Here is a 27,982-nt window from a genome sequence, read left to right on the forward strand (position 1 = left end):
GATTTTTTAACTTATTTTTAATAGAAAATCAGAAAAAGAAAACAAACGGGAAAAAAGAACTAATTGTAGCAAAGAAAGACGAAAGAGAGAATTGCTCTTACTCTTAAGTCTTTATGGAGCTTATAAACTCAAGAGGAGGTCTGGATAAGAAGGTGAATGGTGAAGGGAATTCGAGAGGAGAGCTATATTTAACATTAGATGAGCTACGCTGGGTACAATTACATGTAGGACCTGAATTTGGATTCATTTTATCCCCAGCTGCTCCTAAAGTGCAGAAGCAAAAAAAGAGTAGGGTGAAGCTGGAAAACGATAATGAGGATAAAGTTGTCGCCAAATCTGGACTTTTTGCTTCAAATAAAAGACAAAGAACTAGCTCATTATCGGGAAAAGGTGCCTCGGGCTCATTTCTTACTGTTTCTGAAGATAGAGGAAACTTTGCAACTAGTGAAGTTAGCTTTGAGGGAAAGACTACAAGACAAAGTAGTGGTAATAGAGCATCTATGATTCACGACGCTTCATCAAAAGATCATATAGGTGCTAATAGTATGGGTACAGGTTCTGCTACTACCGTTAATTTGAAAAATGTAAAGATGATTGATTTCAAAACTTTTTCCTTGGCACTTTTGGAAAAGTTAAGTAAGATTCCCGGGTCTAGGTGGTTCTTACAACCTGTAGATCCAGAACTTGATGGAGTCCCTGACTACTTTTCTATTATTGAAAATCCTATGGATTTCCAAACTATACACGAAAAGTTGGTTCAAAATATGTACAAGAATCCTTTTGGCTGGCAGCTCGATATGAGATTGGTTTTTTATAATGCTTTAAAGTATCACAAGGAGGGTAATACTGTTAGAGATGATGCTCTTTCTTTGGCGATCGAGTTCGAAAATAAATGCAAGGAAATTAGGGAGGTTAATCCTTATTATTATACTATTCTGCAAGACAAGCAAGAATCTTTGCCTTTATCTGAGTTTGACTATGATGATACTTTTTTGGAAAAGCTTAACACCTTGAATCAAGAAATCCTAATTAGAATTTACTCCCTATTAGTTGACTCCAAAAAGGAGAGTCAGGATTCTATAGATGATCCCCGTTCTACTTCAGAAATGATTCTCAATCAGCTTAGATTAAAGCCTAAAGTTATTCGTGATCAAATTATATTACTTGTTGATTCAATTATTCAAATCGAAAATAAGTACAAAAAAGTATGTCAATATATTAAAGCTGAAGACATTGTTAACAAAACCAATTTCCCTAATGATGATGTAGCAATGACTCCAAGTAGCGAAGGAAGCAGCCCCGAGGATGCAAGCTTTCCAAAGGATCCAGATATTGAAGATGAGTTTGAAGGAATTGAGGATTTCGTAAGAATGAAGGCTGAGAATTCCAATCCACAACATGATATTCCAATCAATTCAGGTTCTAATAGCAATGACGATGAACATGATGACATTTATAGTAATTCAATTCATGATAATGAGATCATGAACTCCTCCTTTACCTCTAACACCTTTCCAATCCCTCCACAAGAATCTGCTTGGGGTGAGTGGAAGGCGAAGGTTATTCACAATAGTACTCTGACCCAGAGAGAAAATGCTCCGAAGAAATCAAAGAGAGAAAGAGAGGCAGAACAGGCTGATGCTGAGATTTGAAAGCTTCCTAATTAAATTAACAATAACTAGATCTTATAATGCTATTAAAGTAAATTCTTTGTGGATTAATCTGTTTCACTCGTATAAATAGTTAAACCTCTATTTACTAAACTAATTACTATATTAAGTAACTAGATTACGAATATTGTATTCAATAATCACATTGCTTTCTAATTTTTGTAAGTATATATTTTTAAATAAAAAAGCATAATAGTATATTAGGATTTGACGATTTTAGGAAATTCTTCATCTCTGATAAAGCTTACGTTTAACTTTCTCCCCCCGAAGAACCTCCCGTGGAAAACTGTTCTGGCTTTTGAGGCTTCTTCTGGAAGGGAGTACTTTACCCACACATTTCCATCCTTCTTTTCCTTGTCGAGAAAACATTCTAAGAGTGTTCCGTATTTTTCACATTCCTCCTCGACATCAGCTTGAATTTCCTCTAGGATTTGCTCAATAGTTTCGTCTTCGTCCATGGATTCTTGAATACTTTGTTCAGTAAACATATTGCTAAATAGAAGACAACAGAAATGCGTTTCAGAGTTACCAGATACAGTGTTGTTTGTAGAACCATTAGTTTTCTGCTCTAAAGAAGAGTAAAAACCCGGATCTGGGGGAACAGGAAGATTATGATTAGTATTAGATGGCTGATTAGGGGGAGGTGAGGAGGAGGAGAGAGGGGGTAGAGATGTATTTAATATAGTGGATGAGGGAGTAATGTTGAAAGTTTCCTGGATAACAGGATTATCAATTTTAGACTGAGTTCTTGCCAATAGCTTCTTAGTCAGAAAGTTTCTTGAGTCTGCACCAAGAAGTAAAGCCTCTTCTGAGTCATCTAATTTGTCGAATTCAGATACTCTTTCTAGATTATGTGTTGGGGACTTTTCTTTAAAAAGATCATTTTTAGAGTTAGATACTCCAACAACAGGCAAGTGGCTATTATAGGCTGAGGAGACTGAACTATTGGAAACTTTGACAGTGGAATGGCTTTCTTGAAATATAGTAACAGTAATCTTTTGTCCAGCGATTTCAAAGTTATTAAGAGCTTTAACTGCATCGTGAGCTTCAATGGCTTTTTCAAACAAAATATGAGCAGATCCAAGACATTTTTGAGTCTTTTTGTCAATTTCAATGTCAATTTTGGTAATTTTTCCAAATGTTGAGAATAAACTTTCAATTTCATCTCGCCTAATTCTTGCTAATAGACCAACTAATCCATCTACTCTAAGCAGAAGAGGCGTAGTTTCTGCCTTAATTTCTTCCAATTTAGCGAGCTTAGCAGCTCTGTTCTTTTCAGCTTGGGATGCCTGGACTGTGATAGGTGTATCCATAATCTTTTGGCCACTTAGCTTGAGTGCCTTTAGTACTGATTCGACAGAATAAAACTCTACGTAACAAACTCCCTTAGACCTTCCTGTGCGATAGTCCCGGATAATTCGTATATCACGTACATTTCCAGCATATGTTGTAAAGAATTCATAAACCTCGAATTCACGTGCATCCAAGTTTAAATTTAAGACTAAAACAGTCAACTCATCCCTGCTAGAATATTCCAGATCTTTTTTGACCTTATCTAACTTAGAGTCCAGATTCTTTTCAAAGTTTGAATTTGTATTCTGATATCTTCTGCTGCTATTAGAGGAAATTCTATCTGATGATACAGAATTTGATCTAGAATAGTCTCTTCCTCTGGAGATTTTATTTTTACTACAATTTCTTTCAGGAGACCTAGATTTATCTTCGCTAAAATACTGATTTTTTCTTCTAAATTTATGTGTGTATTCATTTCTATAAGTTTTATATGAGTCAGAATGTCCAGCTACGTCACTTTCTCGTCTATAGCAGCCTTTAATCCTATAGTCGTAATCTCTTCTGCTTGACTCTCTAGTTTGCTCCCTTGAAAAATCTGATTTAAGTTTATTACCGTAATTGTCCATTCGAGAAATCCTTTCTTACCCCGCAAAGAATACCTAAAATCTATTCAAGGAATTCATTCAGGAAAATCAATTTCTGACTGAAATATTTCCTTTAAATATCTATTAATCAACTTTACCTAGTTTTTCCTCGATTGGTTCAAGTTCTTTAAAAAGTATGCGTAAAAATCAAACAAATCAAGTCCCAAATTTCTGGATACGGTCGAAATTTGTTCTTTCGTGTGCAAATAGTTAGTCATATAAATTCGTTCCTTACTCATATTTTAAGTAAATAATTATAGTCTTGAGCCCGCTTAGGCGGGCTTCTGATTAAACACGACCATGTAATGGGAACCTGTAGGTGCTAAGAGAAAATAGTCAAAGAACAATTCAAGAAAAAAAACTAATGAATAATTAGTATAGGGTCAGAAGTTTTATGCTAAATTGGGCCTATCACTACCCGTATCATTCTTACTGTTATTTTCTAATATAAGGGTGACTGGCCCATCATTGACAAGACTGACTTCCATTTCTTCTCCAAAGCAGCCAGTTTTGATTTTTTCCGGATCATGTGATCTTTTAAACTTTTCTACCATTTCGTTAAAAATAAGCAGGGCATCCTTTCCGTTCATAGCATTATGAAAGTCGGGTTTCGATCCATTTTTTACATGGCCATATAGAGTAAACTGAGAAACAACTAAGATTTCAAGATCCTTGTCTTTAACACTAAGTTTCCAAGGCTTGCTTGAAGTTGGATTTGACTCATCTGGCCAGAGTCTGATGCTCAGACATTTTCTTACAAAGTAATCAGAGTTTGAGTCAACATCATCGGTTTTAATTCCGACGAGTAACAGTAATCCTGGTCCAATACTACTAACTATTCGGCCATTTACCTTAACTGATGCACTTTTTACTTTTTGCAAAACAACTTTCATCCTTTAAAGGAGAAAAATTTTATTATATTATTAATTATTTTATTTCCCCTCTTAATTACGTGTCTATTCTCTCAAATCATAATTTCTGATTTGAAAAATGAGTCGTTAGAAATTGATAAAAAATAGCTAATTTTAGAAACTAGCCAATAGATCACTGTTATCTTTACAATTAATAGGATAGTGATATCATCTTGTTTATCTATACTTATATAATAATCTTACATCTTACCATACTAATTTTATTCCAAATGGATGGTCTTTTTTTTCATACATGCAACCACGTAAATTTGAGACAACAAATAACGGATATATTCAACTTGCAAGTTGAATCAATATGGAGGGAAGAAAAACCTTGAAACTTCACTCCAAGAAAATGCCAATAACAATATTCCATTGAATCTAAACTGAGAAGTTTTCGAGTTATGATACCTCATCATCCTAGAAACACGGAGAAAATCTCTAATATCGGCAATACCTTCCTCATCTCTCAGAATATCCTTGTAAACTTTTAAACCAGAACTTTGAATTTGTTCAGTATGATGGTCCGATATTGGAACCACTTGAATTGAGAAGAGAAGGCAAATTTTAAACGTAAAATGATCGATATTTAGAGTATTCTCAGTGATGGATAATGTTGAGTGCTGGGATAGTTCAATGATTGAAGAATGTTCAGAAGTTTGAGCATCACAAATACTATCCATAACAGGGGAATCTGCCATAATAACTCCAATTTCAGAATATAACATACATTCTAAATCGTTAACTTTGTTCCCAAAGAAAACAGATTTAATATAAATATCACGTCTAGAAATAGCGTTCATGCTTATGGATGCAATTACATAGTGTATCTTGTCTCTCATTCTTTTATTGTATTGCTTATTTATCTCTTTTACAGACTGTCTAAAGGCTCTGTATTTACAAGAAGGGCCATATAATGAATTGGGAGCGGTTTCAACTTCATCACAACTTTCGGATTTGTATTCAAATTCACTTGCAGAAATTTCAAGCTCACATTTACCTTCATTATCCGATAGGATACCTTCAATGGTATCTTTAATTCGTTTAGAGCCCTTTGATGCTGAAATAATTACAAACCTTTTTGAGAACTCACATAGCGACCTTAACGTTTCAAATGCTCCTTCTCTGAATTCCCAGCCTTCTTTACATTCAATAGATGATCCGTTGACTATGTTCGAATTTAGAAGCTGCAATATCTTCATTTCTTTTTCTATTTTAAAGTTATATATATATTCAAACTCTGAAATGGCCAGGAATATCTTAGCTAATGCATTCCCATCAAACTTCTCTAATGGAGTCGCTGGCAGCCACTCATTACACCAGGAGAGTCTATCATTAATGTGGGTATTTATTATTTTCTCCGCTTCTCTTTCTAATGACGGCATATCACATGCTTGTGGTTTATCTGAATAATACTTCTTACATGCTTGAAGAATTACAGTTTCAAAAGTGTTGTATTTTGTGATTGTACCATCGTAGTTGGATCCCACAGTCCCAATGAATAATTTCTTATTTACTCTGTTTTTCCTCCTAACCATTCTATAAGTCTCATATATATTACGTTATTAATCGAGTTATATTCTAAAAACCTAACGATAGCTCTACACACACCTTGCTTTGCCTACTTGCAAAACTGACTAAGGTGACCCCTTAACCCTGTCAATATAATCCTGTTTGGTTAAACCCCACTTGGGCCCCAATCCAATTTCTAATCCTGCTAAATTCGACTTAAATATTTTTTCCTCATCGAAATCTGTTTATTAAATGCGCTTTTAGTTGGCGCCAAATACGTCATTTTGCTAGGTGGCAACTTTGCATGCATTTTAATGTAAATGCTAGGTTAGAATTTAAAAGAATTAAAAGAATAATGGAAAAAGAAATATATGTAAAATTAAGAGTATATAACCTAGTGAAGGGAACGACAGGAATAAAAATATATAATTAGAAGCGAACAAGTAATATTGGTACTACTGCCTTCTGGCAATTAAAAGATAAAACTCAGAATGAGAAGAAAGCTCATTAAATAAAGAGTCAGCAAGCTGTTGGCTTTGGCCATATAAAGGATTTCTAGTGTATTCCTCAGGAGAATGAATTTCTTGACTAGTGAGTCCTGCGATTTCAAGGGCTTGCTTGAACTTTGAAGCACATAGTCGGTCATGCCTGTGCACATAATAAAATGTTCCTTGGAGTGTTAGAAGTCCTGATATAACTTGGGATAGTTGAATCTCCATCTCAGAATTGTACACAAGATCCGATCCTAGAATAATATCGAAAGATCCTTTAACTTCTGAGTTATCGGGGTCTAAGTTACTGAAGCTTTCTTGGTCGAACCAATTTAAGTACCTTGCTTGAATAAAATTTTGATCTTCACCAAGAAGAGCAGAGTTTAACTTAATGTTAATTTCAGCATTTTCTAGTGATAGTTTTGAAACGTCTGTCAGGAAAAGCTTGGCTGGCTGACTATTAAAAAAGTATTTAGAGTAGATAGCAGCTACTAAACCCATTAAACCACATCCACAACCTAATTCTATGACGCGTTTTCCTGCAAATATATTTTCATTTCTAACCAAATTAGCAATCCAATACGAGGCTACAATTGAACTAGACCAGAGGTGTACTCCTGTGGTATCATTTTGAGGGTTCTGGTCAAATACTTCTTTAACTCCCATTAAAGCTAATTCCCTACATTTTATTACAGGTCTTGTTTCGAGATTATCAATATCACCACCAGTAAAAGTAAGGCTATGAATGAATTCTTGAGAAATTTTTATATTGGAATAATTATTTGATTCACCGTGGTTTTCATCAAATTTAACGGATCCTGAATGTTCCTGCTCTAACCTATCTGCTGAAGGGTGTTCTAAGACCAATTTCAAAATATCCTCATCGTTCATATTAAATACCTCAGTAAGCACACTCTTATTAAGAGAATTTTTGAGTAAAACATCAGCTCCACCTTCTTCTATTTCTCTTCCATCGCTCAATAACTTAATTATCACTTCTTTCTTCTTATTTGTTACGGCCCAATGCAGTGGCGAATTTCCATTATTGTTTTGCCTGTTGATTGATGCTCTTCTCTCCAAAAGTTCGCATACTATATCTAAATGACCATTCGCACTTGACTTATGCAAGGCAGTATTCCCATTATCATCTTGATAATCCACGTCAATCTTATAATTATCCAGTATATATTTCATACAATCCAACTCCCCGTATCTCGCACACTCAGTCATCTCGTCACTAATCTCTTTTAATGTGAGACCTTCCATTTCTACATTAGTTATTTCTAAGAAGCACGTGTTCTCTTCTACCATGTCTTTTCTATTTTGTTTAAATAGTTTACTATTCAAATGGTCAGCTATAACTCCAAAAGCGCCATGGCTGTGGCGCTACCTAATAATTGATCAGTATTTGAGGAGGTAATATGACAAACTGGAGCATAGTTTGAAAATTTAGAGAAAGAATCAGAATAGATAAAGATTTTCATTAACTTTTGTGCTTTAGTGAGCACTTAAGTAGTGCGCATAATTATTTAAATATTTAATAATTCCTGCCAATCAATTGAAAGAACAATTAAAGAGTTTTGGCGGCAAAAAACTAATAATATTTTTATTTATAAAACTAAGAAGCTACTGCGGGATTAAATAGAAAAGTAAATTCAACACAAATTAATAAAACAAGACTATAAAGTATTTTAAAGTATTATTTTATATTAAGATGTTGTATAGCTTATCAAGTCCATTATTTAGACAATATTTAAGTGTTGTAAAGTAAGTTTGGTTTCAAATATTGCCAAATTGAGGCGTTGAAAAATGGGAATTGTCATTCACAACTTATAACTTATTTTCTGCTTTTATTAATTGAATAGAAAATCAAATAAACAGTTGCAAACAGGAGGAGCTGTAGGAAACTCAAAAGCTGTTTCTGAAAGAGCTCAAGTTTATCCTTCTAGTACAGGAGTATAAGATGAGCATATTAATTCTTGGTTTAATTTCAAATTCTTAATACTCTATTTTTACGAATCTGATCGTCTTTCATAATACGTTAAGGGGGTCTTCGTCATCTTCACTTTCATATATTTGTTGTTTCTGTTTAATAAAACTTGGAGTGTTTATACTAGTGGTGGATTTAATAGATTTAGTCTCTATTGAATCATGCCTGGGATTCTGACTAGTATTAACACCATGGCTACTAAAGATATGAGCAAACTGAGACCAGGATGGTCTTCTAGAAACGGAATTCGATTCAAATTGAATATTTTTCAGTGATTCAATCTTCTCATTTAAGGATTCCTTTGATGATAAATGCTTATTTTTCTTGTCATTTATACCTGCTCCTTTTGAATTACTTTTATATAGAGAGTTCTGTGCCTTATTGAGATATTTCTTTGTCAATAAATTCAAGTTAAAAATACGACCAGAAGTGGAAACTGACATTCCTTTAAGTTTTGATGAAATTGCGTCCAGAGCCTTGTTAGTATTCGCATCTGAATTATATAATTTCTCACTAAATTCTCGATCAAACTCATTATCTATTTCCTCACTATCATATTCATCTGATTCTTGGAGCTCTGATAATGAAAATGTATCCTCTTTTTGATAGTTGCTCATATTATTTGAGATATCTATAAAACCCATGGAGTATTCTTCAATAGGTAAATCCCTGTTAAAAATTTTATTATCTGTCAAGATCAAAGCATTTTGCATTAAATCATGTGAATTTTCACAATAATGATTTGCATCAGCCTTGGTTGTGATCGAGGAATCTTTAAAAGGTTCTGCAAATTTATATAAGGAATAAAGTGATCTCACAAATTCATTTACCATTGTTTCCTGAAAAAACCCTCCGTTTGAATTTGAACTTTTAAACAGACTTGACAATGAAGAATCGTTCAAATTTTGTACATATCTATTTATATCATTCCAAGTAATGCAATTTGGTCTATAGCCAAAGTTACAGATAAGTTTAATAGAAAAGTCATCAAAAATACCTATCAAGCTTCTTACAGTATGCTCCTGAATCAACTCTTTACTTCTTTTCCTTGTAAAAGAGCTCTTCTTCCTTGAAGAAAAAGTCCCATCTAATTTATTTGGGATATACTGTCCTTGAGATCCATGAATCCACTCATGAGCTCCCGTTATCAAAGCCTTAATAAACCTATTTGTTGAAAATGGATGGTCCATAATTTGGCATAATGAAAAGTAAAAAGATATTCCAAGCCTTAATAGAACCAGCTCAACTCCCTGCATCACCGCCGGCCTCTTTTTCAAAGATGACCCAAAACACGCCAATGCATTTAAAAGGTTGAATAAAGCTTCGTTCTTACATCCAAATGGTGTTAGCAAGGGAAATTTCCTGCTTTTCAGGAATCCCTCAAACCACTCCTCCTCAAAATCCTTTAATTTATGTACGTGGCAGACTGTAAGCAGTAGAACTGAATATAGAGTTGGAATGCATAAGCCATACTTGGCATCCTCTATCATATTATCAGGCTTCACTGAAAATTCATTAAACAATTCAGTTACCACCAATTCTATTAAACCCCTTTTATTTGCAGGGAATGCAGAACTTATTGAATGCAGTACTGAAGGTCTCACTGAAAAATAATTTCTTTCTGCAGCTCTTTCCAAACTTTCCTTTGGTTTCAAACTCATATCTAAGTTAGGAAATTCATGAGCCAACTCCCCAAAGTCATTGCTTCCTTTTGAGTTATTCATTATAAACTTTTTTTTCAAAGTATATCTGTATTATTAACAATGATTCTTGGAACTATATAGATTTAAATTAATAAGCTGTAGTTTATGATCACTTTTCCTATTTAAAAGTTACATTAAAATTCTTAAGCATAATCCTTAGTGGCCTCCGACTACTCTGTTCCCATCTCTAAACATGAGCTTTCGGGATTTTACTCACTAGGAATAATGGAGTACTAGTTATTTTAAAGCTAAAACCAGGCTCTATTTTTACTGATAAAAGATAAATACATCACAGGATAAAAACAAAGCAAGTCAGGTGAATAAGGTTGTGTAGATCAAATTTTTTTTTTCTGTGATTTCTCAAGTCTCACAGTATCACTAAGCTCCTTTTTATTTTTACCTGATTTAATTAAAATGGATTACATGGAAATCAGAAAATTCCAATCCCCACCTTTAAATTAGCTTCTTTATGAATTCTTTCACATACTCAATCTTCCGAATTTTGAACTTAATATATAGATTTTTCCTGTTTTTCCTTAAATAATAACAGTACTTTTATATTTATTTTTCTCACTGTTTAATGCTTTTACATGCTCGTATTTTAATAAATTTACAAACAATTTATCATGAAAAAAAAATTTTGCTTTTGTACCGGGTATAATTATATATATTTCTGTGAACATTTTGCCGGAAATATTAATATTTTAGTACTGGCATTTTCATAAATTGCATGTAAATAATTCAAAATGGCGCCAAACTTCGGACCATATTATTTAGTGGGGCAAAACCCAAGTAAATGCATAGTAAAGCTAAAAAAAAAAAATCAGTAGAAATAAAAGGATTCTAATTAAAAGTGAAAGAAATTATAAGGAAACTTATTATATCATGTTTTTTTATAATGTAAACTAAGCAAAGGTGACAAACTCTTGTACTTTCTCTCTTTTCTATTTGCCTTCTTCATCTTCGTCCTCAACATTGTCATCTTCATCAAATGGAATATCCATATCTTCCACACGCCCCATTGTTTCATCTTCCTCCTCATCTTCAGAGTCGGAGTATTCAGATTCATTTTCAGATTCAGATGCACTATTGAGATCATTCTTTTCGTCATCACCGCCAACAACTTCAATTTCACCTTGTCTCTTAAAATCTCCTCCTTTATATTGGGTTATAACATTCTTAATAGTTTCCATGGCTTTCTCAATTGCCTCAACTCCTGCGGCTTTTCCATATGAAACTGCGGTAACAAGATATTGAGGTGGAGCAATGAATTTAACCTGGATTTCAACATCATCCTTGGTAACGGTCTCCTGTCCTGCAATAATTGCGTGACGAACAGCATCAATACCATCATAACCGCAGCAACAGACATGAATTCTTGCCCTTAGCTTTAATTGCTGTGGAGATAATCTAAACTTAATATCCTGAATGAGAGCCTCCTTAACACTTGCTGGCAAGTCAAATTCTCCGAGAACTGCTTCAGGGTTAACAGCTGCTTCTTTAAGAGCATCCAATGCATGGCCATATTTTCTATGTAAAGGCCAAATCAATTTCTCACTAAGCTCCTCAACTGAAATACCCTCTTTTTGAGCGATATGGCGAACAGTCTGATAAACTTTCTTCATTTTGGAGTACTTCTCTTCACATCTCTCAACATCCTCGGGATTTACTCTTCTCTTTGATAGATCAATATAGCCTTTATTCTTGTCTACTCTCAGTACAACAACAACCTCAAGTCTTCCAACTCTGGTCAACTTATTGACACTACGAATACGTCTTTTGGATAACTCCGACATCAAAATCATACCCTCAATGTCATTATATTCCAAAAGACTAACAAAAGCTCCTACCTCCGTTATTCTTTTAACTCTGGCCATAACAAATTCCTCAGGCTCAGGAAACTTGTTCTCATAGAATCTACAATCCACCACATCTTGTTGCTTCGTCTCCATTTTTTAAATCAATCCAAGAATTAAGGATTCTTATTGCTAATATTATCAATAAAATAAAGGGCTGCTTTATTTTGATCTCTTTTTATTTTCTCACTTTGTATCACTTTTAATAAACTGACTCTGTCTTTGGCGCCAAAATTGCTTTAATACCGGTTGTTATAAAAAAAAAAGCTAGAAAGTAAAAGCAGAATTTGCAAGTTTTAAGATATTTTGGCTTATAGTTCAAATCTTCAGCTAGATCATATCTAATTTGATTCAAATTTTTTTTAGTTTAGACTTTTTGTTAAACTCTTAGACTTTTACTTTAATAGGAAAAGACGCATTTAAAAGTGAGAAAAATGAGGATTTCACTACTCAGCCTCAGATCACTTGAGATATTTGTCAATTTAAATGTGTTTTAGAGTCTTAATTAATTAGTATTAGGTGTTCTAAAGTAACAATTTAGACCAGAGTCTGACTTCATAAAATGGTGGTCCAATATTTACTACTAAGATTTGGTATATAAGCCTAGTGGATGAAAACTAACAGCAGCAGTGTATTATAACTTGTAATTAACTGCGTTCAAACTTTGTTAAGATGATCATACTTATTCTCTATGCTAGTATAAAAGTTACAGCGACTAAGAAAAGCCGATATATCAGTTGGGAGAAAGTATGAAAATAAATTTCAAGAGTACAGTTCCAGCTTACTCGTCATTATCTGCCTCATCATCATCTTCACTACTGCCTTCCTCATCTCCATCTGAACTGCCGCTATTAGAAGAATAAGAATCCTCGTCATTTTCAAAGTCCTCATCATCCTCATCATCACTAGGTAGGTCTTGCTCAAGAATGGACTTAGTTGATGACTCCTTAGAAGAATCCTGGTCCTTTGATCTGGAGGCTGCTCTTCTAGATGAAGAATCAAGACTCTCTTGGAGATTTTTTATTCTAATGTTCTTTTCCTGTAAAAACTTGATGAGTGGATTATACTCGGCTTTATCAATACTTGTGAAACTGTAATCCCCTCCACCTCTTATTGTGATAGTTAATTCAAAGAATCTAGTTTGATTACCACCCATTCTTGAGAATTCAATATTTAAAACGTCATCAAATCTAATTAATATTACAGGCTTTGTAATAAAAATGAAACTACGATTTAGAGGATAAAGTAAACCATCCTGGGCCTTGTATGAGCATCTAATACAGTGGTACTGAAATGCAGATCTGAAATCTCCCGGAACTATTATTGAGTGGCCTGTTAGTGACTTTAAAATACGAGTAACTATATCCCAGAATTTGCCTGTCATTATAGGAGATAGCCCACTAAATCTTTGAATTTCCTTTTCTGAAAGATTTAAAGGCATCTCAATATTATCATCTTGTTGTGTATCAAATTGCATCACAACAAATGGATATTTTGTATTTCCTTGTCTCATTGGAGTTTCTAATGCTACTACAAGGTTAACCAATGATGTTCCAGGTCTTGGAAGCAGAAATAGTCTGGAAATTGATTGGAATAAAATTGTGTAGTCAAAAGATTTACCATGCAGTTTTAAGCAGTTAACCAAAACCTCAATTTCATATCTACCCCTTGGAACCAATAAGTGAATATCATTCCAGCGGCAGACTTTGTCGATAGATCCACTGGATCCTATTCCTGTCAGCTCTAATAAATCAGACCTCAACTTCTCCGCAGATGTGAAAGAATTTCCATCCAGAGAGCTTTCTTGATTTGGTACGAATAAACGTATCTCCATTAATTCATCACAATCCTCTCCCGCATTTACTCCCTCATTAAACTCCAAAACTAACTCTGATTTAGATGGCATTGCTATTTGGTTGATATTAACGCTTGGAACATACATCATCACTTTACCTTCATTACGTATGCATATGGTATCATTATGAATACTTAAATCTCCCCAATTAATCCCTTTTGTATTCAGTTCCTTAGTTTCTAAACTAAGTCCATAATATTTTTCAAAATGACCTTTAATTACACTATAATCCTCAGTCTTAAAACCTGTAAAATGAATACAATCCTTTTTTTCTCTAATAAATACCCTCAACTGACAACTGTTATCCTCACAACTTATCCGTATCCATTCAACTCCCACAACTTCTTCTGGTTTATAATGATAAGTTGCATTTGTTCTTCTATTCTTCCATCCAAATAGTTCTTTGCTTGCTTTAAATATTCCCTGGTCCTGGAAACCCAGCCCTTTAATATTTCCATAAGATAGTACTCCAGCAGTTGTTGCCATCTTATAGAGGATTACAATAAGCTCTCCAGTTAATCGAAACAACTATCGATGTGTGTTGGTATTCACTCAAAGTCTCAAAGCGACTCTTTGACCAACCTAGAACTATTATTTCTATTGTTTTATTTTCCTATTATTATTTACTACAAAGTGGGGCAAAGGCGGTACCTTTTCTTTATACATAAAAAACATAATAGAAATAAATATTGTTTGAGATTAAATAATTAAAAGATGATCTCATACTAAAACTCCACTAAATTAGACTAAGTAAGTTCTATGAAATTTTTGAGTCCTCAAATCACCCTTCCTTCACATCATATTAATTTTAATATTCATTACCTTAGAATTGGCTTCGCATATAATATACTAAATGGGCGGGAACATCCCAATTTTATAGTTACTTGACAAGAAGAGAAATTGCCCTTATAACTTCTAAAGAAAGTGCAATGCTTTGATCAAATGTATATTTGGACGAGAAATTGCTGATGAATCTGAGAATTTTGCTAATTTCATTCCTTGTATAGTCAAATATTTTTTTAAAACGTATTTCTGCATTAATAAACGGCCTTGCGAGTAGATCTATAAGATTATGAGAAGGATTCAGTAAGTCCATTGGCCAAGGGAAAGGCTTGCTATAGCTTGAAACTAAGACCCCATTTACAATTAAATAGCCATCGGCTGTTAGTGGAGCATACCTTCCGACATAATCTTTTTGATTGCTTTTTATGTTTGAAATGAGCGAGACTCGTGTTACCCAGCTAATTCGCTCTTTTGAATAAATTATTACTGAGTCTCCAACTTTAATATCTTTTGCCTGGATGGAACTCAGATTTTTTTTCTTCTCAAGTTGAGGTGTAACCTCAGTTCCAATAACGTTTTCAATCTGATTAGGATAGTAACAATTTCCTTCATGTGGATTTTCTCCAAGATATTGTATGAATATTAGATGGCTCGGAGAAAGCACTAGAGGTTTCTCCATTCCCAAATACTCTACTTGAATCCATTCATCATCTAAATATAGATTTTTGTCTTTATGTAGCATTATTTCAACTTTACTGTACTTTAATTCCATTGTGCTGAGATCCCTGATTAAAACGTGCTCACCAATTTTCAAATCTTCCAACGCAATTTCCCCTCTTTCTCTAGTAACTACCAGACTATTTCCTGGGAAGCACAAATTATTCGACTGGCTCTGAGCCCCACAATTTGGATTAAATGGGTAATCATCTTCATCGAGTTCATTGGATAAGTACCCAATATTTATCAGTTGGCCTACACAGGAAGAAGGAAATGTCAATGAAATCGTATTTGAAATAACATTTCCCCATCCAGACTTGAATCCTGCCCCTCCTGCTGACGCTCCTGAAAATGTGTCAAATATTGATTTGGTTCTAACTCTGATAAAACTTGGGTTAGAATAAAACACGTCTGCATTTCTATCACTTTCTTTTTTAATCGAGATAAATTCAATAAATATAATCAGCCAGAAAGAGCAAATAATTTTTATATTATTAACTTTCATTTACTCAGACTAACCCTCTGTATTTAACTATATCATTAGATTTAGTTCAAGTATTTAAAAAGAATTTAATTAACAAAACTCTCCACATTCAACTAATGAACGATCTGGGTGTTTTTATTTCAATTTAATTAATGATATGACTTTCCCCCAATTTTTTGGTTTTTACGCTTTTTTCTTGCATTATCTCCACTTTTTTATTATGTCACTTTTGAAATTTGTGAGTACACACATTCAACTGGTAAGGCGCCATATAGTAGCGCCAACTCCGGTACTTGGAAGATCAAAGTGAATTGTTGAAAAGAATTAACTGGAAGAAAAATTACAAATAAAAAAACAATTGTATCTAAAGGTAGAAGTTATTTAAATCTTGCCTAAATGCATGGTAGAGTGAAGAGTGAGCAAAAGGAGCTTACGGAGGAGGAAAAGCAGTATATAGTAAGAGCAAAGCAACTTTTTGATGAATGTATAGAGCTAATTAATCAAGACCAAGAAAAGACAACCTTTTCAGAAAAAACTTTGGAATTGACAGAAAAGATTTTGAAAATCAACTCAGAGGTAGCAACCATGTGGAATTTTAGAAAAAGCTACATTCTCTCTGAGCAAAACAATATACAGCTCATTGATAATATACTGAACAAAGAGTTAGCATTGACGGAAAGCCTATTCAAAAACGACCCCAAATCGTACAACCTTTGGTCAAATAGAGCTTGGCTGCTTGAGTTTATTGTGAATTTTAAGGATGCCGACAAAATTTTTCTTGAGGTTGAAGAAGATTATTTGAAAAATATTTCAAACTTTGGAAGCTTGAATTACATACAATCATTTAAAGATTCTTTAGCTAAGCATATTAATATTAAATTAAAGCTTCTAGTGAATGAGTTGGAGCTCTGCAACAAGTTATTTGAGATAGATGACCGTAATTTTCACTGTTGGAGACACCGGTCATTCGTTCTCTGTTGTTTAAGATATGTTTCTGTTGCTATTTCATGGGATACTTTTTTACAAGAAATGCAACTACAAGAACTGGAATTCCTTAATAGAATGATAGAGACTAATTTTTCAAATTATTCTGCCTGGCATCATAGGATTTTACTTGCTTTTGGGCACCAATTTAACAGTTTGAAAGATTTTAGAAGAGAAGCAGAGTTTGTACATACAGCAATTTATACAGAGCCAAATGATCAGAGTATTTGGCAATACTACTTTTGGCTAATGGGGGACTTTCTTCCTAAGATACTTTTTAACAGTGAACAGTTTAAAGTGTCTCCATCATTTTATATCAAAGACTTGCAAATTGAATTACCTGAAAATAAAGACGATAAAATAGAAGTTCATATCAAATTCTCATTACCTTGTTTAATTAGTGATTCCGACTCAAACCTATCTATAGAATCTGAAAATGGGTCCAAAACTACTCTTGAAAAAGGAAGCTGGGAACCAGTTTACGAAGACTATGCAAGCATCTACGGCTTTTTTAACTCTAAGTTACCCTCTGATTTTGACAATAAACGTAAAAAACGAACAGCAATTTGGAAGTACTCTCTGTCTCTTAAAGAAAGTTCTCAAGATGAGATTAGATCTATTACTAATTTACTAAGTAATTCGCCATCCATTCTTCTACTAGTATCAGCTGCACACTCTGATACAACTTATACAAACACTCCATCTTGGAACTTGAACGACAAGGAATACAATAACGAAACGTTTTCCTCGCTCAAAATTAGTCCAAAATTAATTTTGGATGAATACAAGTCCTACAGCTTCAATATACGTGTTAATGACAGCACGGTTACTTGTAAATATTGTTTTCAATCAGAATTCTCCAAATCTCAGGTTAGAGAATGGCTTGACATCCTTCAGAGTGAATTTGACCTTTTAAAAAGCATACAACAACTAGAGCCTGAATGTAAATATCCTATAATAGCACTTAAATTTGTAAATGATATCTATCACCTATGCTCTCCACCAGAGCCTGTGGAGAATGAAAAAATGAGAATGGATCCGGAAATGATAAAACTGCTGCCATCAATAGATCCTCTAAGAAAATTATACTATAATGAAAAGTTCAATGTTGCATAATGTTCGCAAAATCCTCAAAAAAATTAAGGAAAAATACCTGCAAGATGAGCTATATTTGAATCAGGGAGAATTAATTATTTGACAAAGTTCTTATAAGACAATTTCCTCCTGATCATCCTCCATGTTATCCATCATACTAACATCTGAATTACTACTGAATTTGTCTATAAATAACTTTCTCTTCTCAACAATCTTATTCATCTTCTTCTCACTCTTTTTAAGAGCTTTCTGGCGAGAAATATCACTCATTGATGTTGTTTGCACTAGAGGAATTTCAGGTCCCTTCAATAATGTAGCATTTCTTTCAGTTTCTTTATCTACCAAAGTCTTTTGTGTCTGCTGCTGCTTCATTAATCTAGTCTTGTAAAACCTCTCCTTTCTTGACTCCTTAATTTTATCTACCAATTTCATTGCTTTAATAGTCTTAATGTATAGCTCTCTGTCATATCTTATCGGGCAATTCCTCTTCTTTTCAAATTCAAATGTAGTATCCATAATCATTTCCTTCCCGTGGGTCTTTCTATATGCCTTGGTCCACTTAGACTTTCTTGGGTTATGTTTCATCTTAAAATGTCTATGGCATTTACTCCTGCAAAACCTGAAAATTTTGGCATCATTTCTTACAAAAGTTACACCATGACCCGGATATATATTACTTGAACAGTACCAACACTTCTCAATACGCATATTTCCTGTATTTCCCTATTATTTAGTTCAAATTTGCTGCTGAGATAACCCACTTCTTTTCTTAAGCGTATTAACCTTTTAGTTCAAAGTCTGATTATAAGCTAACTTGTCTCTTAGAATATTAATATATATAAAACCCTTCGAATTTTCTGGAATACCTATAACCCTACTCGAGATACTAGAATTACACCTGAATTATTCCAAACGCCTTCCAGCCCTCTTTCTACTACTTTTATAGCTATCCCCTTAATTACTTATGTTTTTTTATTCCCTCCTTTTATTTATCTATTGTTATGTCAAAAAAAACATGGCGCTAAAAATGCTCCACATGTGGCGCCATTAGCACTAATAAGAAAATAAAGAAAATCTGAAAATTGAATAAAGTAATTTCGCAAAGGTTCTTAAGAGTTGGCTTCAATGCTTTCAAAGTAACACTAGAGTAGAAATTTTTGAACAATGTCTCACGGTTTAAGTTATGAGGACTGCAATTTCCCTATTGTATGCGACAGATGTTTGGGTGAGAGCAAGTTTCTCAGAATGACAAAGTCCAACCAAGAAAGATCTTGCAAGATTTGTAATAGGCCATGCACAATGTTTCGCTGGAAACTTCACAATTCCAAAAAGTACAATCAAACCACAATTTGTTATTCTTGTGGTAAAATCAAAAATGTTTGTCAATCATGCGTTAGCGACTTAAACTTTGGACTGCCATTATATGCCAGAGATGACTATATTAAGAACAAAAAGGATCAAGGGGATGAAAGGGCTCTTCAGATTATGAATATTCCAGATAGTGTAGATAATAGGGATCATTTCATGGAGAATAAATTGAACGGAAATGATGAGACTTTTATTAGGAAAATTGATGAAAACCAGAAAAAGAGAAAGGAAATCTTAAAGGAGATTTTGGAAAAAGGTGACAAAAACAAAGGAAAAGAAGTAATAAATCACCATAAAAACACCTCGGATTGTGGCTCTAGCTCTAAAACTACAATCAAAAGTATTTCAAAAAACTGAATACTTAATACTCTCATTAGGCATATTTGCAGCCGTAATGCCACTATATACAATGAATACATTTCATTATACAAATATATTTTCATAATGTCTTCTAATAGTTAAAAATTAGTTGTTAGCTTTTTTCACAATTCGATATCTAAATTATTCATTTACTTCATCACTCTGTATCATTTCAGAAACTACATGATCACTGGAATTTGATTGTTCAGGAGATTCTGTTACCTGCTCTAAAGTGTTTTTACCTGCAATATTAATACTCTTTAAACTTTGATACTTTTCTTGGGTACCCAATTCACCACCTTGTTCGCCCTGTCCTAGTGAAATCAATCCTCCACTTTTACTTCTTCGGATCTTGTTTTTAAATTCATCTTCACGGCCCTCTGAATCTCCTTCGTTCAAATCTTGGATAATCTCTGACTCAGCTTCTGCTCCGACTACTTGATCAGTATCATCGTTTTCTATATCTCTTATTTCCTTTTCGGCTTCTTGCTCCAATTTTTTTTTCTCTCTAATTATCTCTTCATTCCTTCTACTAATATTATCTGAAAACTTTTCAAATTCTTCCTTAGACGGTAGTTCAAGGCCTTCATTTAAACTTTGATCTTCATTATCCACGGGATTTGCCTCAATTAAATTCACAACCCTCTCACTACCAACTTTATTGTTTGCTTCCAACTTGTTCAGAATGTTCATCTTTCTAAAAGATGGTTGGTCGTACATGCCTTCTGCCAACTCCTCCTCCTCACTCTTTGTTATTTGCTTGTTTTGATTCTTACTCTTGTGTCTCTTAATTGCATTTCTCCTTTTTTTCTTCTTTTTCTGATCAACCTTTTGGACTCCTTCACTCTTGTTTGTTCGTTCCAAAGACCCTTCCTTCTCCTGAATTACCTCATTATTATCACTTGCTCCTTCACCAAACTCCTTTGCTATTAAATCAACTTTTCCCTCTCCAAATGAAACCGAGCTCAACTCTTTTGAAATATCTTCTCCTTGCCCCTCTGTTGAGTCCAAATCTGCATCTGCACCTGTCTCTGTATTTGAATCTCCAGAAAAGTCAGAAATTCTATTCTCAATTTCCTCTTTGTCATCTGGATGAACTAATCCAAGAACTTCCTCTGATAATTCCTTCAAGTTGATGTTCACCATATGAGCAATTGTTTTCGGTGAAACTACTCCGGAAATAGTCTTATCCCCAATCAACCAAGTTGGATAAGATGTGATCTCTTCTTCAATACAATTTGTCCAGGAATTCCTATTCTGATCAAAATTGCAGTCAAAGTACGAGTTGTTGTCCTTAAGTACTTGAACAGCAGCCTTTCCCCACTTCAGTTCTGTTGCAATTGCTGCAGGAGAAGTGCTTATTGTGTAATACTTTCCTCCTGATTCTACATACCTTTCAATAATCCTTCTGTTGATTATTTCCTCGCCTTTAGTTAGTTTTCTAATATTCATAACTTTGGAGGTTAAATCTTTTACATTTCCAGTAACTTGGTAGTTTCTTGAATACATCATAAATATAAACACAATAGAACCTGTCACAACTATTCCAAATAACCTAAAGCTTTCTGTATAAGTGCTCAGCACTCCAGGAACCCATGTCAAAATAAGAGCCAATCCAATTAAAGAGGACTTGAGTAGAAATGTTACTGATCTTGTTTTGTACTCAAATAAGCCAACAAACAAGAAGTAGCAAGTCATGATTGCAATGAAGTTAGTCATCATGAAAACTATTCTATTCCATATTCCAATACTATCAATCCAATTCAAAATAGAAGAAGTATAACTCTCAGAGTTTTCATATAGATTTGAGTAGGTATAGTTTGAATTATAGCTTCTGAATTCTTTAAACCTTTCCCCATCTTCAAACTCTATTTCATTTTGAGCTTTCATGTATGAGAATGAAGTCGCAATTAATAATGAAATCTCTGCCAATAAAGAGTAAACAGATAGTGGGATTCCACAGATCCACCAAGCCTTACTTTCCAGTAGCTGGTGGTCGTAGATTGACCAGTTTTTGTCAATATTATTTAGATAGTACAAATCCATTATGCTTAAAATTATGCAAATTGACCAACAAGCCAAGAGTACTGGTATTGTAAAAGCACTAAAGACGTTCATCTTAAAATTTAAAACTAGCCATACGAAATTTGAGTTATTATATTAATTCTCTATTATTTGATTTTGGGTGCACAATTCATAATGATTACCGAGCACACTAAATTTTCAATACACTATTCGGGGAAAAGCTATCGGATTAAATTCACACTTTGATAAATAAGCACATCTAATCCAAATATTAACGTTGCAGAGAGAATTTGCTCAATGGGGAACTAATAGACTTATTAAACTATAAATGGTTTAAAGAATTTTATAGTAAAGTTAACATTACTAAGTTGATTTTAGCAAAATAAATGAGATGGAGTCACTTCGGTGAATAATTAAATCATTATAATTTAGGCTCTAATTTACAGGAAAAAATCATTAAATTCTACTTCATAATTTGTAAGTATTTTTTTGAAGACTTAATTGGAGTTGAATATTTGAAAATGCACCTTTTTGGCGGCACATGTGGGCAGAAAGACATGTATTTCTTGATTTAAAAGAATGAATATAAGAAATAATTAAAGAGTAATCCAATTCTACGATAGAGACTAATTTACAGAATTGATATAGCTTGGCACACTTGAGTAGGAGATACTAAATAGGAAGTTGTTGAACTCGTGGTTTAACTGGTCAAACCTAATTTCAATACTTCTAATTTTATTGAAGGCATATTCTCTAGACTCATTCAATAGACTTTTATTATCTATTACAGCTTCTCTGGATTTGACTCCATAGAGTTCAACTGACTGCCTAAGCTTTTCCATTCTTTCAATAAATTGAGCATATCCAGAATTAGAAATAACAGGTTGCAAGACGGAAATCTGATCATTGTCTGTTACGACAAATTGGCTTGAAACATCTGATTTCTTGGCTTTTAAACTTTGACTATGCAGAATTAAAGCACTTTCCATATACTGAATCTCCTCTAATAGAGACTTATATGTAATTTCGTTTGCAGTTCCTTGCACGGTAAACGATGCAGGTGAGGTAGCCATGAACATATCCATAATACCAACAAGCTGGAGTTGTATCTCGTTCATTTCTTGCTTAAGCATTTGAATGTCCTTATTTGTAGATTCTAAAGTAGTTGGCTGTGGATAAAACTCTGAATCACTGTCCTCAATAAAGCTATCTTCTGCAGGTGTTTTATTTGTGCTTGGCTTAAATTCCCCATCATTATAATAATTCACTTTCCCATCCTGATCAATTAAAACTTTTCCTTCCAGTATTTTTTCTTTGTTTTTTGTGAGAAATTCCTTTAAGTAGTCTTTTCTTTCCTTCAATCTATTGAGAAGAAACTTATAATCTGTAATACTACTTGAGTGTTTAACAAGCAAAGGACCATCTAAATTGACATCTTCAGACTCATCCAGTCCTAGAATTTGGTTCTCAATCTTATCATCATTTCTAATCCTATTATTAGAACTTTCATTATCTCCAAGTAATAATGATCTTATAGACTTGCAACCTTCTGGAAGTTCCAAATCTCTCAAAATAATGTTATTAAGTGCATAACATAAATTTTTAGAATCCTTAATCTTCTCATTTAAATTATTTGTTAAATACATATGGGAAAGAGGCTTCATATGCCACCTATCAGCATAAATAAAGAACATCATCACTGCAATGTTATTCCAATCCTCATCAATGTCATAAACGCTTTTATCTTCAACAGGCGAAAACGAAAATATGTTCCATACTTCCTTTTCTTTCTCTGTTTTATAAAATTTCTCTCTATTTCTATAAGTTGAAGGATTTACTACGTCCAAATAAACCGTCAGATTCTTCATAACCTCATATATTGAGCTAGTTTTAGTATTTAAAGTTACTATTATTATTCCGGTACCTGAAGATTGAACCGCATTAAGATCTATCTTTGCTCTTGGAAGATACCTTTCAATATCTGAGCTAACGCTAACACAGCCATCAAGAGCAGGATTATCTGGATCAAGTACACAGTCAATAAATTCTCCAATACTATCCATCATCCAAACATTACAATTTACATCAGCTGGCAGCTTCCAACTATCATATTCATAATCATTCACTCCATCAGGGAAAATTTGTGATCTTTCAAATCTAACAATAATAACTTCTCCTGCGTATTTAGGTATTCCAAACCCTCCATGTGAACTATAATGCTTCAATCTCCCAACTTCATTTTCTGTTATAAGTTCTGACATTTTATTTTGAAAAGTTTTTTTCTAATAGTATTTAAAATTCTTTTCCTTTACTTAGGGATCTCAGTTCACTTGGTTTTATTTAGTATGATACTTTACGTTACGTATCTACGTGTTTTATCAATATTATTCACAATTCATAGTTACCTACAAAATTATTTATATAAAAGGAAACTAAGTTAAAATTTTAACTTAAAAAACAAATAGTTAATCTAAAATTATAGGTAAAAAGACGATAATAAGTCAATATTTATTCTGACTTCAACCTATCACTCTAAATAATATTCTTAAACTATACTTTAACTTCTAATTTATAAAGATAATGACTACCAAAATTAGTGCTTTGGATCTCAAAATTCTACAAAATATAGTTAAATATCTGGTAGTTCCGGATCACATCTTTTATTTAATTAGGAGTAATTTTTTAACTTATATTAAAATAATGACTACAATAGTGCATGCGAAGCACCGCCAAATCACACATTGTTGGCGCTACTTTGAAACAAATTTGTGTGGTTTTTGATAAAAATGGTAGAAAACCAAAATAAAAAAGCATTTTTCCCCTTTTTCGCAAGATAGGTAGGATACACTTTTGTAATGTTTTCAAATGATTTAGATTACTGGTAGTGTTTTTGTTTTTTGTAACTTAACTGAGTATTCTGAATAAAAATTTACTTTTCAAGTAGAAATGTATAAAAATGAAATATTAAGTAATTTCTCCTGTAAACTAAGAATCATGTATCGTTATTACGAGAATAGATGGAGGGAGCTTATATACAAGCAAAATGATGATCTAGTAATGATTCTAAAAGAACATAACTTGAGAATAAAACACGTAACGAACGACAAAAGAGAAGGGGTGGTTAAAAGAATAACGTTCTGTGAGCCTAGCATAAAAGAGAATATAATTGAAAGGAACTTGATTCTACAGAAAGAATGCTCTCTATCATCAAATAAAACCTTTTAAAGTTGAGAAAAGCAATACGTAATTCAAAATACTTTGGAAATTGGCAAAGTAATAAAACAAATATTCAGGAATTTGACAAGAATCACCCAAAACTATTTATTTACAAATCCAAAATCTTTTGCCTCTTATATTTTTGTTGGTCGCTCTCAAAGTTCTGAGTCAAATCTTCATGTCCTTCTCCTACCATTCCAATACAATCTCCACGCAAAACAAGAGACTCCATACTTACAACTTCCACTCTGTTAAGATCTTTATTATATATCTTCTCAGAACAATTTTGTAATACTATATTAGTTAGCTGATCAAACCCTACTAAATTGCCAACATATACTTTGTTGTCAACAGTCAATACGCTCACAGTCTTGTTAATAAACTGTTCGAGTGTGGAACTATTCATTTGTTAATTCTACAAATCTGTAAAAAATATGTGAATAATTAATAAGAATCTATATATATAATTTAACAAATGTATTGTGAAATACCAATTTTTTTCAGTCTTGAAGTAACTGGAACAATAAGCAATCAGTACAAAAAATAAAAAATCCTAAAGCATTGTCTAGCCACGTATTTAAGATGAACTCTTATTTAATTTTTGATCACCAAATAAATTTACCTTGGAAATAATTTTTAAATGATTTTTCTGCCTTATTCTACCGACATCAATGGACCCTCAGCTTGATATGGGTTATTGACTACAAGTGCATTTTGGCGGGCTATTTGGAATTAATTATTTATTAAGTCAGTTAATAATATTCAAATCATTTAGATTTGCTGTAAATTTGAAGGAAATTTTTCGATACTATCTGTTCTCCCCAGAAAGAAGATATTGTTTCTAGAAGGTATAAAATAAAAGTTCCTTATTTTCACATTGCTAGGAAGTGGTTCATATAGCCATTAACAATCAATTTTAAAATACGATATTTATGTGAGAAAATAAGTGATAAATTCAGAAGTGAGGGAGAAAGAGGTAGGACTCTGTTATTATTAAGTGCGAAATCATGTATGTGGGCTCTCAGAGAAAAAATGGAACTGTGGAATTAGAACTTGTGGGAGAAATTCCAAAAACTGAAAGGTTAGATACAGATGTAATATCTCCTATTTCATATGATGATTTATTTGAAATTATACCGAGTTCCAGAGGAAATAAGCACGGTAATGAGCTGAAGATTGACATATCTGAAGACTTAAAGTCTCAGATGGCTGAACTGCTAAAGTTTTGTGGTATTAATGAGTTTGATGAGGAAGAACCCCTACATTTAGAAGAAAACGTTAAGCAAACAAAACCTAACAAGGATTCTAGGAGTACTAGACCACTTAAAGCTCACTCTATAAGGCCACCATTTTTAGTTAGATTAATGAGGTATAATTTACTGGAAAATAATTTCCCCGGCTTTTTTGACTTCGGAATCAATTTAACTTTACCTGCTTCTTTTCAAGTCTCTGAATATCGCCTACTAAAAATGGTTCATCCCAGAGATAACCCATGGTACAAAGGTTGCAATAAGCTTATTCTCTTGGGAATCCCTTCATTTTTACGTTCACAAGACTTGAGAGAAATTATCTTATCTTTTGCTAATAAGCCGGGGTCTAACTTAAAGGTAAGAGAAACAGAATGTGAAAGTTTTAATCAAAATTTGAAGCCTTCATCCCGGAAAACTTTCTCAATTATGGAGCTAGGCATAAAGAGCTTCACAAATCTATTTACTACAGAAAACAAGGACCATTATTTAAATAATTTGTATCAGCCTTGCGGAGTTATGGTAAAGAGCCATATGAATATGGCAATATTAGAATTCCAGGAAGAAGAAGATGCACTTGAGTTTTGGGTTGCATTAAGTACAGGACTATTTCAATGTTACGGGAGTGTTTTAACAGCCATTCCTGACCCTTCTGGAAAAAGAATTCTTGCTGAGGGAATGCTAACTGTATTTTCACCAAAAAACATTCCACTCATGGATTCTGTTGATTCCTTTACAAAGAACATTCTTCAAAAGAATTATCAGAGTCTGGATGAAGTAGAACTTGTTTTATCTTTTCCACTTATTGGTTCATCGCGTTCTATTGATACTTTAAAGAATGAATTAATTCAAATCTTCAAAGACTTAACTGAATCTGACAGCTACGTAATTGAAGAAACTATATGCTGTCTAAGTATACGCTCTAAAACCCAGAAAGTTTTGGAACTAATTAACAACCGTCTTTTTCAACATTGTAGTTTTAAGCTAAATTCAGAAACTGATAACACGGATTTTATTGATGAGAATCTTCAAATTGTAAATACTGCAATGTTTATTTTTAAAGACAAAATTTGTGAGCCTGTAGTAATTCAAGGAAATTACGACTTTCATCCGATTAAACACCGTACAATTGAGCTTGCTAACTTTAATAAGAAACGTGAAAGGAATTCTAAAGTTAGTTTTTCCTCGGTAAACCAGAATGATCAAGATACAGAGCCTGTTGGGTTTCTTTTTAAGAAATTTGAGGAGCTAAGAGAAGCTCTTCAGCATGGGCTAGCCCCGATATCTACAAACTCCGAATATCAGAACATAAATTCTGGCCAAAATGGCTTTAATAGTGCTAAAGGATCTCTTAGAACCCCTTCGGAAATTGGTGCAATTGACGACTCGAATACTCCACATACAGCATCTAACACAGTTAATACTATCAACAAGAGGCTATCTGGAGTCAAACTCGATGAATCTTTTAAGAATAAGCAAGATAGTTTTGTTCAGGAGTATCCAGACTCACATCCTAAACGTTCAAATAATAGAAAAAGAACTCTGGAAAGTTTAGGTAGGGAAGATCCTGAATTTCCAATGGATTCAAATTCGAATTATGTTAATGGGTCAAATAGAGACAATACACAAAAACCTGAAAATAATAAAGCTGAGAAATCTACAAGCAAGAGGAAAGCCTCTGTTGAACTACCCAGGAAAAGCACAAAAAGTAGCTCATCTAAGAGAGACTTCTCATAATAATTAATATTTAAGCTCCAAACTTTATATATGTATATATA

General features: G+C 33.3%; 16 protein-coding genes across 16 annotated transcripts; 4 read left to right on the top strand and 12 right to left on the bottom strand.

Annotated features, from left to right (window-relative positions):
• Positions 1-113: 113 nt before the first annotated feature.
• Positions 114-1,652, top strand: ELE39_003136 (bromodomain; the record flags this gene model as incomplete). Its single annotated transcript, XM_067346198.1, has 1 exon — positions 114-1,652. One exon carries the CDS (start codon positions 114-116, stop codon positions 1,650-1,652), a length of 1,539 nt encoding a protein of 512 aa, XP_067200093.1.
• A 218-nt stretch (positions 1,653-1,870) lies between these two features.
• On the bottom strand, positions 1,871-3,589 carry ELE39_003137 (splicing factor; the record flags this gene model as incomplete). The annotated part of the gene is made up of 1 exon (XM_067346199.1): positions 1,871-3,589. The coding sequence occupies one exon, from the start codon at positions 3,587-3,589 to the stop codon at positions 1,871-1,873; it is 1,719 nt and encodes a 572-aa protein (XP_067200094.1).
• Positions 3,590-3,999: 410 nt separating this feature from the next.
• ELE39_003138 (D-Tyr-tRNatyr deacylase) lies at positions 4,000-4,500 on the bottom strand (the record flags this gene model as incomplete). Its single annotated transcript, XM_067346200.1, has 1 exon — positions 4,000-4,500. One exon carries the CDS (start codon positions 4,498-4,500, stop codon positions 4,000-4,002), a length of 501 nt encoding a protein of 166 aa, XP_067200095.1.
• A 329-nt stretch (positions 4,501-4,829) lies between these two features.
• Positions 4,830-6,056, bottom strand: ELE39_003139 (uncharacterized protein; the record flags this gene model as incomplete). Its single annotated transcript, XM_067346201.1, has 1 exon — positions 4,830-6,056. The coding sequence occupies one exon, from the start codon at positions 6,054-6,056 to the stop codon at positions 4,830-4,832; it is 1,227 nt and encodes a 408-aa protein (XP_067200096.1).
• Positions 6,057-6,485: 429 nt separating this feature from the next.
• Positions 6,486-7,832, bottom strand: ELE39_003140 (methyltransfer with N-terminal ankyrin repeats; the record flags this gene model as incomplete). Its single annotated transcript, XM_067346202.1, has 1 exon — positions 6,486-7,832. One exon carries the CDS (start codon positions 7,830-7,832, stop codon positions 6,486-6,488), a length of 1,347 nt encoding a protein of 448 aa, XP_067200097.1.
• A 720-nt stretch (positions 7,833-8,552) lies between these two features.
• On the bottom strand, positions 8,553-10,235 carry ELE39_003141 (uncharacterized protein; the record flags this gene model as incomplete). Its single annotated transcript, XM_067346203.1, has 1 exon — positions 8,553-10,235. The coding sequence occupies one exon, from the start codon at positions 10,233-10,235 to the stop codon at positions 8,553-8,555; it is 1,683 nt and encodes a 560-aa protein (XP_067200098.1).
• A 923-nt stretch (positions 10,236-11,158) lies between these two features.
• On the bottom strand, positions 11,159-12,166 carry ELE39_003142 (Translation initiation factor alpha subunit S1-like RNA binding domain; the record flags this gene model as incomplete). The annotated part of the gene is made up of 1 exon (XM_067346204.1): positions 11,159-12,166. One exon carries the CDS (start codon positions 12,164-12,166, stop codon positions 11,159-11,161), a length of 1,008 nt encoding a protein of 335 aa, XP_067200099.1.
• Positions 12,167-12,851: 685 nt separating this feature from the next.
• Positions 12,852-14,411, bottom strand: ELE39_003143 (structure-specific recognition 1; the record flags this gene model as incomplete). The annotated part of the gene is made up of 1 exon (XM_067346205.1): positions 12,852-14,411. One exon carries the CDS (start codon positions 14,409-14,411, stop codon positions 12,852-12,854), a length of 1,560 nt encoding a protein of 519 aa, XP_067200100.1.
• Positions 14,412-14,805: 394 nt separating this feature from the next.
• Positions 14,806-15,930, bottom strand: ELE39_003144 (hedgehog-type HINT domain; the record flags this gene model as incomplete). The annotated part of the gene is made up of 1 exon (XM_067346206.1): positions 14,806-15,930. The coding sequence occupies one exon, from the start codon at positions 15,928-15,930 to the stop codon at positions 14,806-14,808; it is 1,125 nt and encodes a 374-aa protein (XP_067200101.1).
• A 375-nt stretch (positions 15,931-16,305) lies between these two features.
• ELE39_003145 (Rab geranylgeranyltransferase) lies at positions 16,306-18,009 on the top strand (the record flags this gene model as incomplete). Its single annotated transcript, XM_067346207.1, has 1 exon — positions 16,306-18,009. The coding sequence occupies one exon, from the start codon at positions 16,306-16,308 to the stop codon at positions 18,007-18,009; it is 1,704 nt and encodes a 567-aa protein (XP_067200102.1).
• Positions 18,010-18,099: 90 nt separating this feature from the next.
• ELE39_003147 (60S ribosomal subunit L24) lies at positions 18,100-18,696 on the bottom strand (the record flags this gene model as incomplete). Its single annotated transcript, XM_067346209.1, has 1 exon — positions 18,100-18,696. One exon carries the CDS (start codon positions 18,694-18,696, stop codon positions 18,100-18,102), a length of 597 nt encoding a protein of 198 aa, XP_067200104.1.
• A 456-nt stretch (positions 18,697-19,152) lies between these two features.
• Positions 19,153-19,713, top strand: ELE39_003148 (Cwf5-like with 2 domains; the record flags this gene model as incomplete). The annotated part of the gene is made up of 1 exon (XM_067346210.1): positions 19,153-19,713. One exon carries the CDS (start codon positions 19,153-19,155, stop codon positions 19,711-19,713), a length of 561 nt encoding a protein of 186 aa, XP_067200105.1.
• Positions 19,714-19,857: 144 nt separating this feature from the next.
• On the bottom strand, positions 19,858-21,834 carry ELE39_003149 (thioredoxin PDI; the record flags this gene model as incomplete). Its single annotated transcript, XM_067346211.1, has 1 exon — positions 19,858-21,834. One exon carries the CDS (start codon positions 21,832-21,834, stop codon positions 19,858-19,860), a length of 1,977 nt encoding a protein of 658 aa, XP_067200106.1.
• Positions 21,835-22,367: 533 nt separating this feature from the next.
• Positions 22,368-24,002, bottom strand: ELE39_003150 (uncharacterized protein; the record flags this gene model as incomplete). Its single annotated transcript, XM_067346212.1, has 1 exon — positions 22,368-24,002. The coding sequence occupies one exon, from the start codon at positions 24,000-24,002 to the stop codon at positions 22,368-22,370; it is 1,635 nt and encodes a 544-aa protein (XP_067200107.1).
• A 1,064-nt stretch (positions 24,003-25,066) lies between these two features.
• ELE39_003151 (U6 snRNA-associated Sm LSm8) lies at positions 25,067-25,363 on the bottom strand (the record flags this gene model as incomplete). Its single annotated transcript, XM_067346213.1, has 1 exon — positions 25,067-25,363. The coding sequence occupies one exon, from the start codon at positions 25,361-25,363 to the stop codon at positions 25,067-25,069; it is 297 nt and encodes a 98-aa protein (XP_067200108.1).
• A 601-nt stretch (positions 25,364-25,964) lies between these two features.
• On the top strand, positions 25,965-27,941 carry ELE39_003152 (uncharacterized protein; the record flags this gene model as incomplete). Its single annotated transcript, XM_067346214.1, has 1 exon — positions 25,965-27,941. The coding sequence occupies one exon, from the start codon at positions 25,965-25,967 to the stop codon at positions 27,939-27,941; it is 1,977 nt and encodes a 658-aa protein (XP_067200109.1).
• Positions 27,942-27,982: the final 41 nt, after the last annotated feature.

Source organism: Cryptosporidium sp. chipmunk genotype I, assembly GCF_004936735.1.
Source record: "Cryptosporidium sp. chipmunk genotype I strain 37763 chromosome Unknown contig_42, whole genome shotgun sequence".
Taxonomy (NCBI): domain Eukaryota; phylum Apicomplexa; class Conoidasida; order Eucoccidiorida; family Cryptosporidiidae; genus Cryptosporidium; species Cryptosporidium sp. chipmunk genotype I.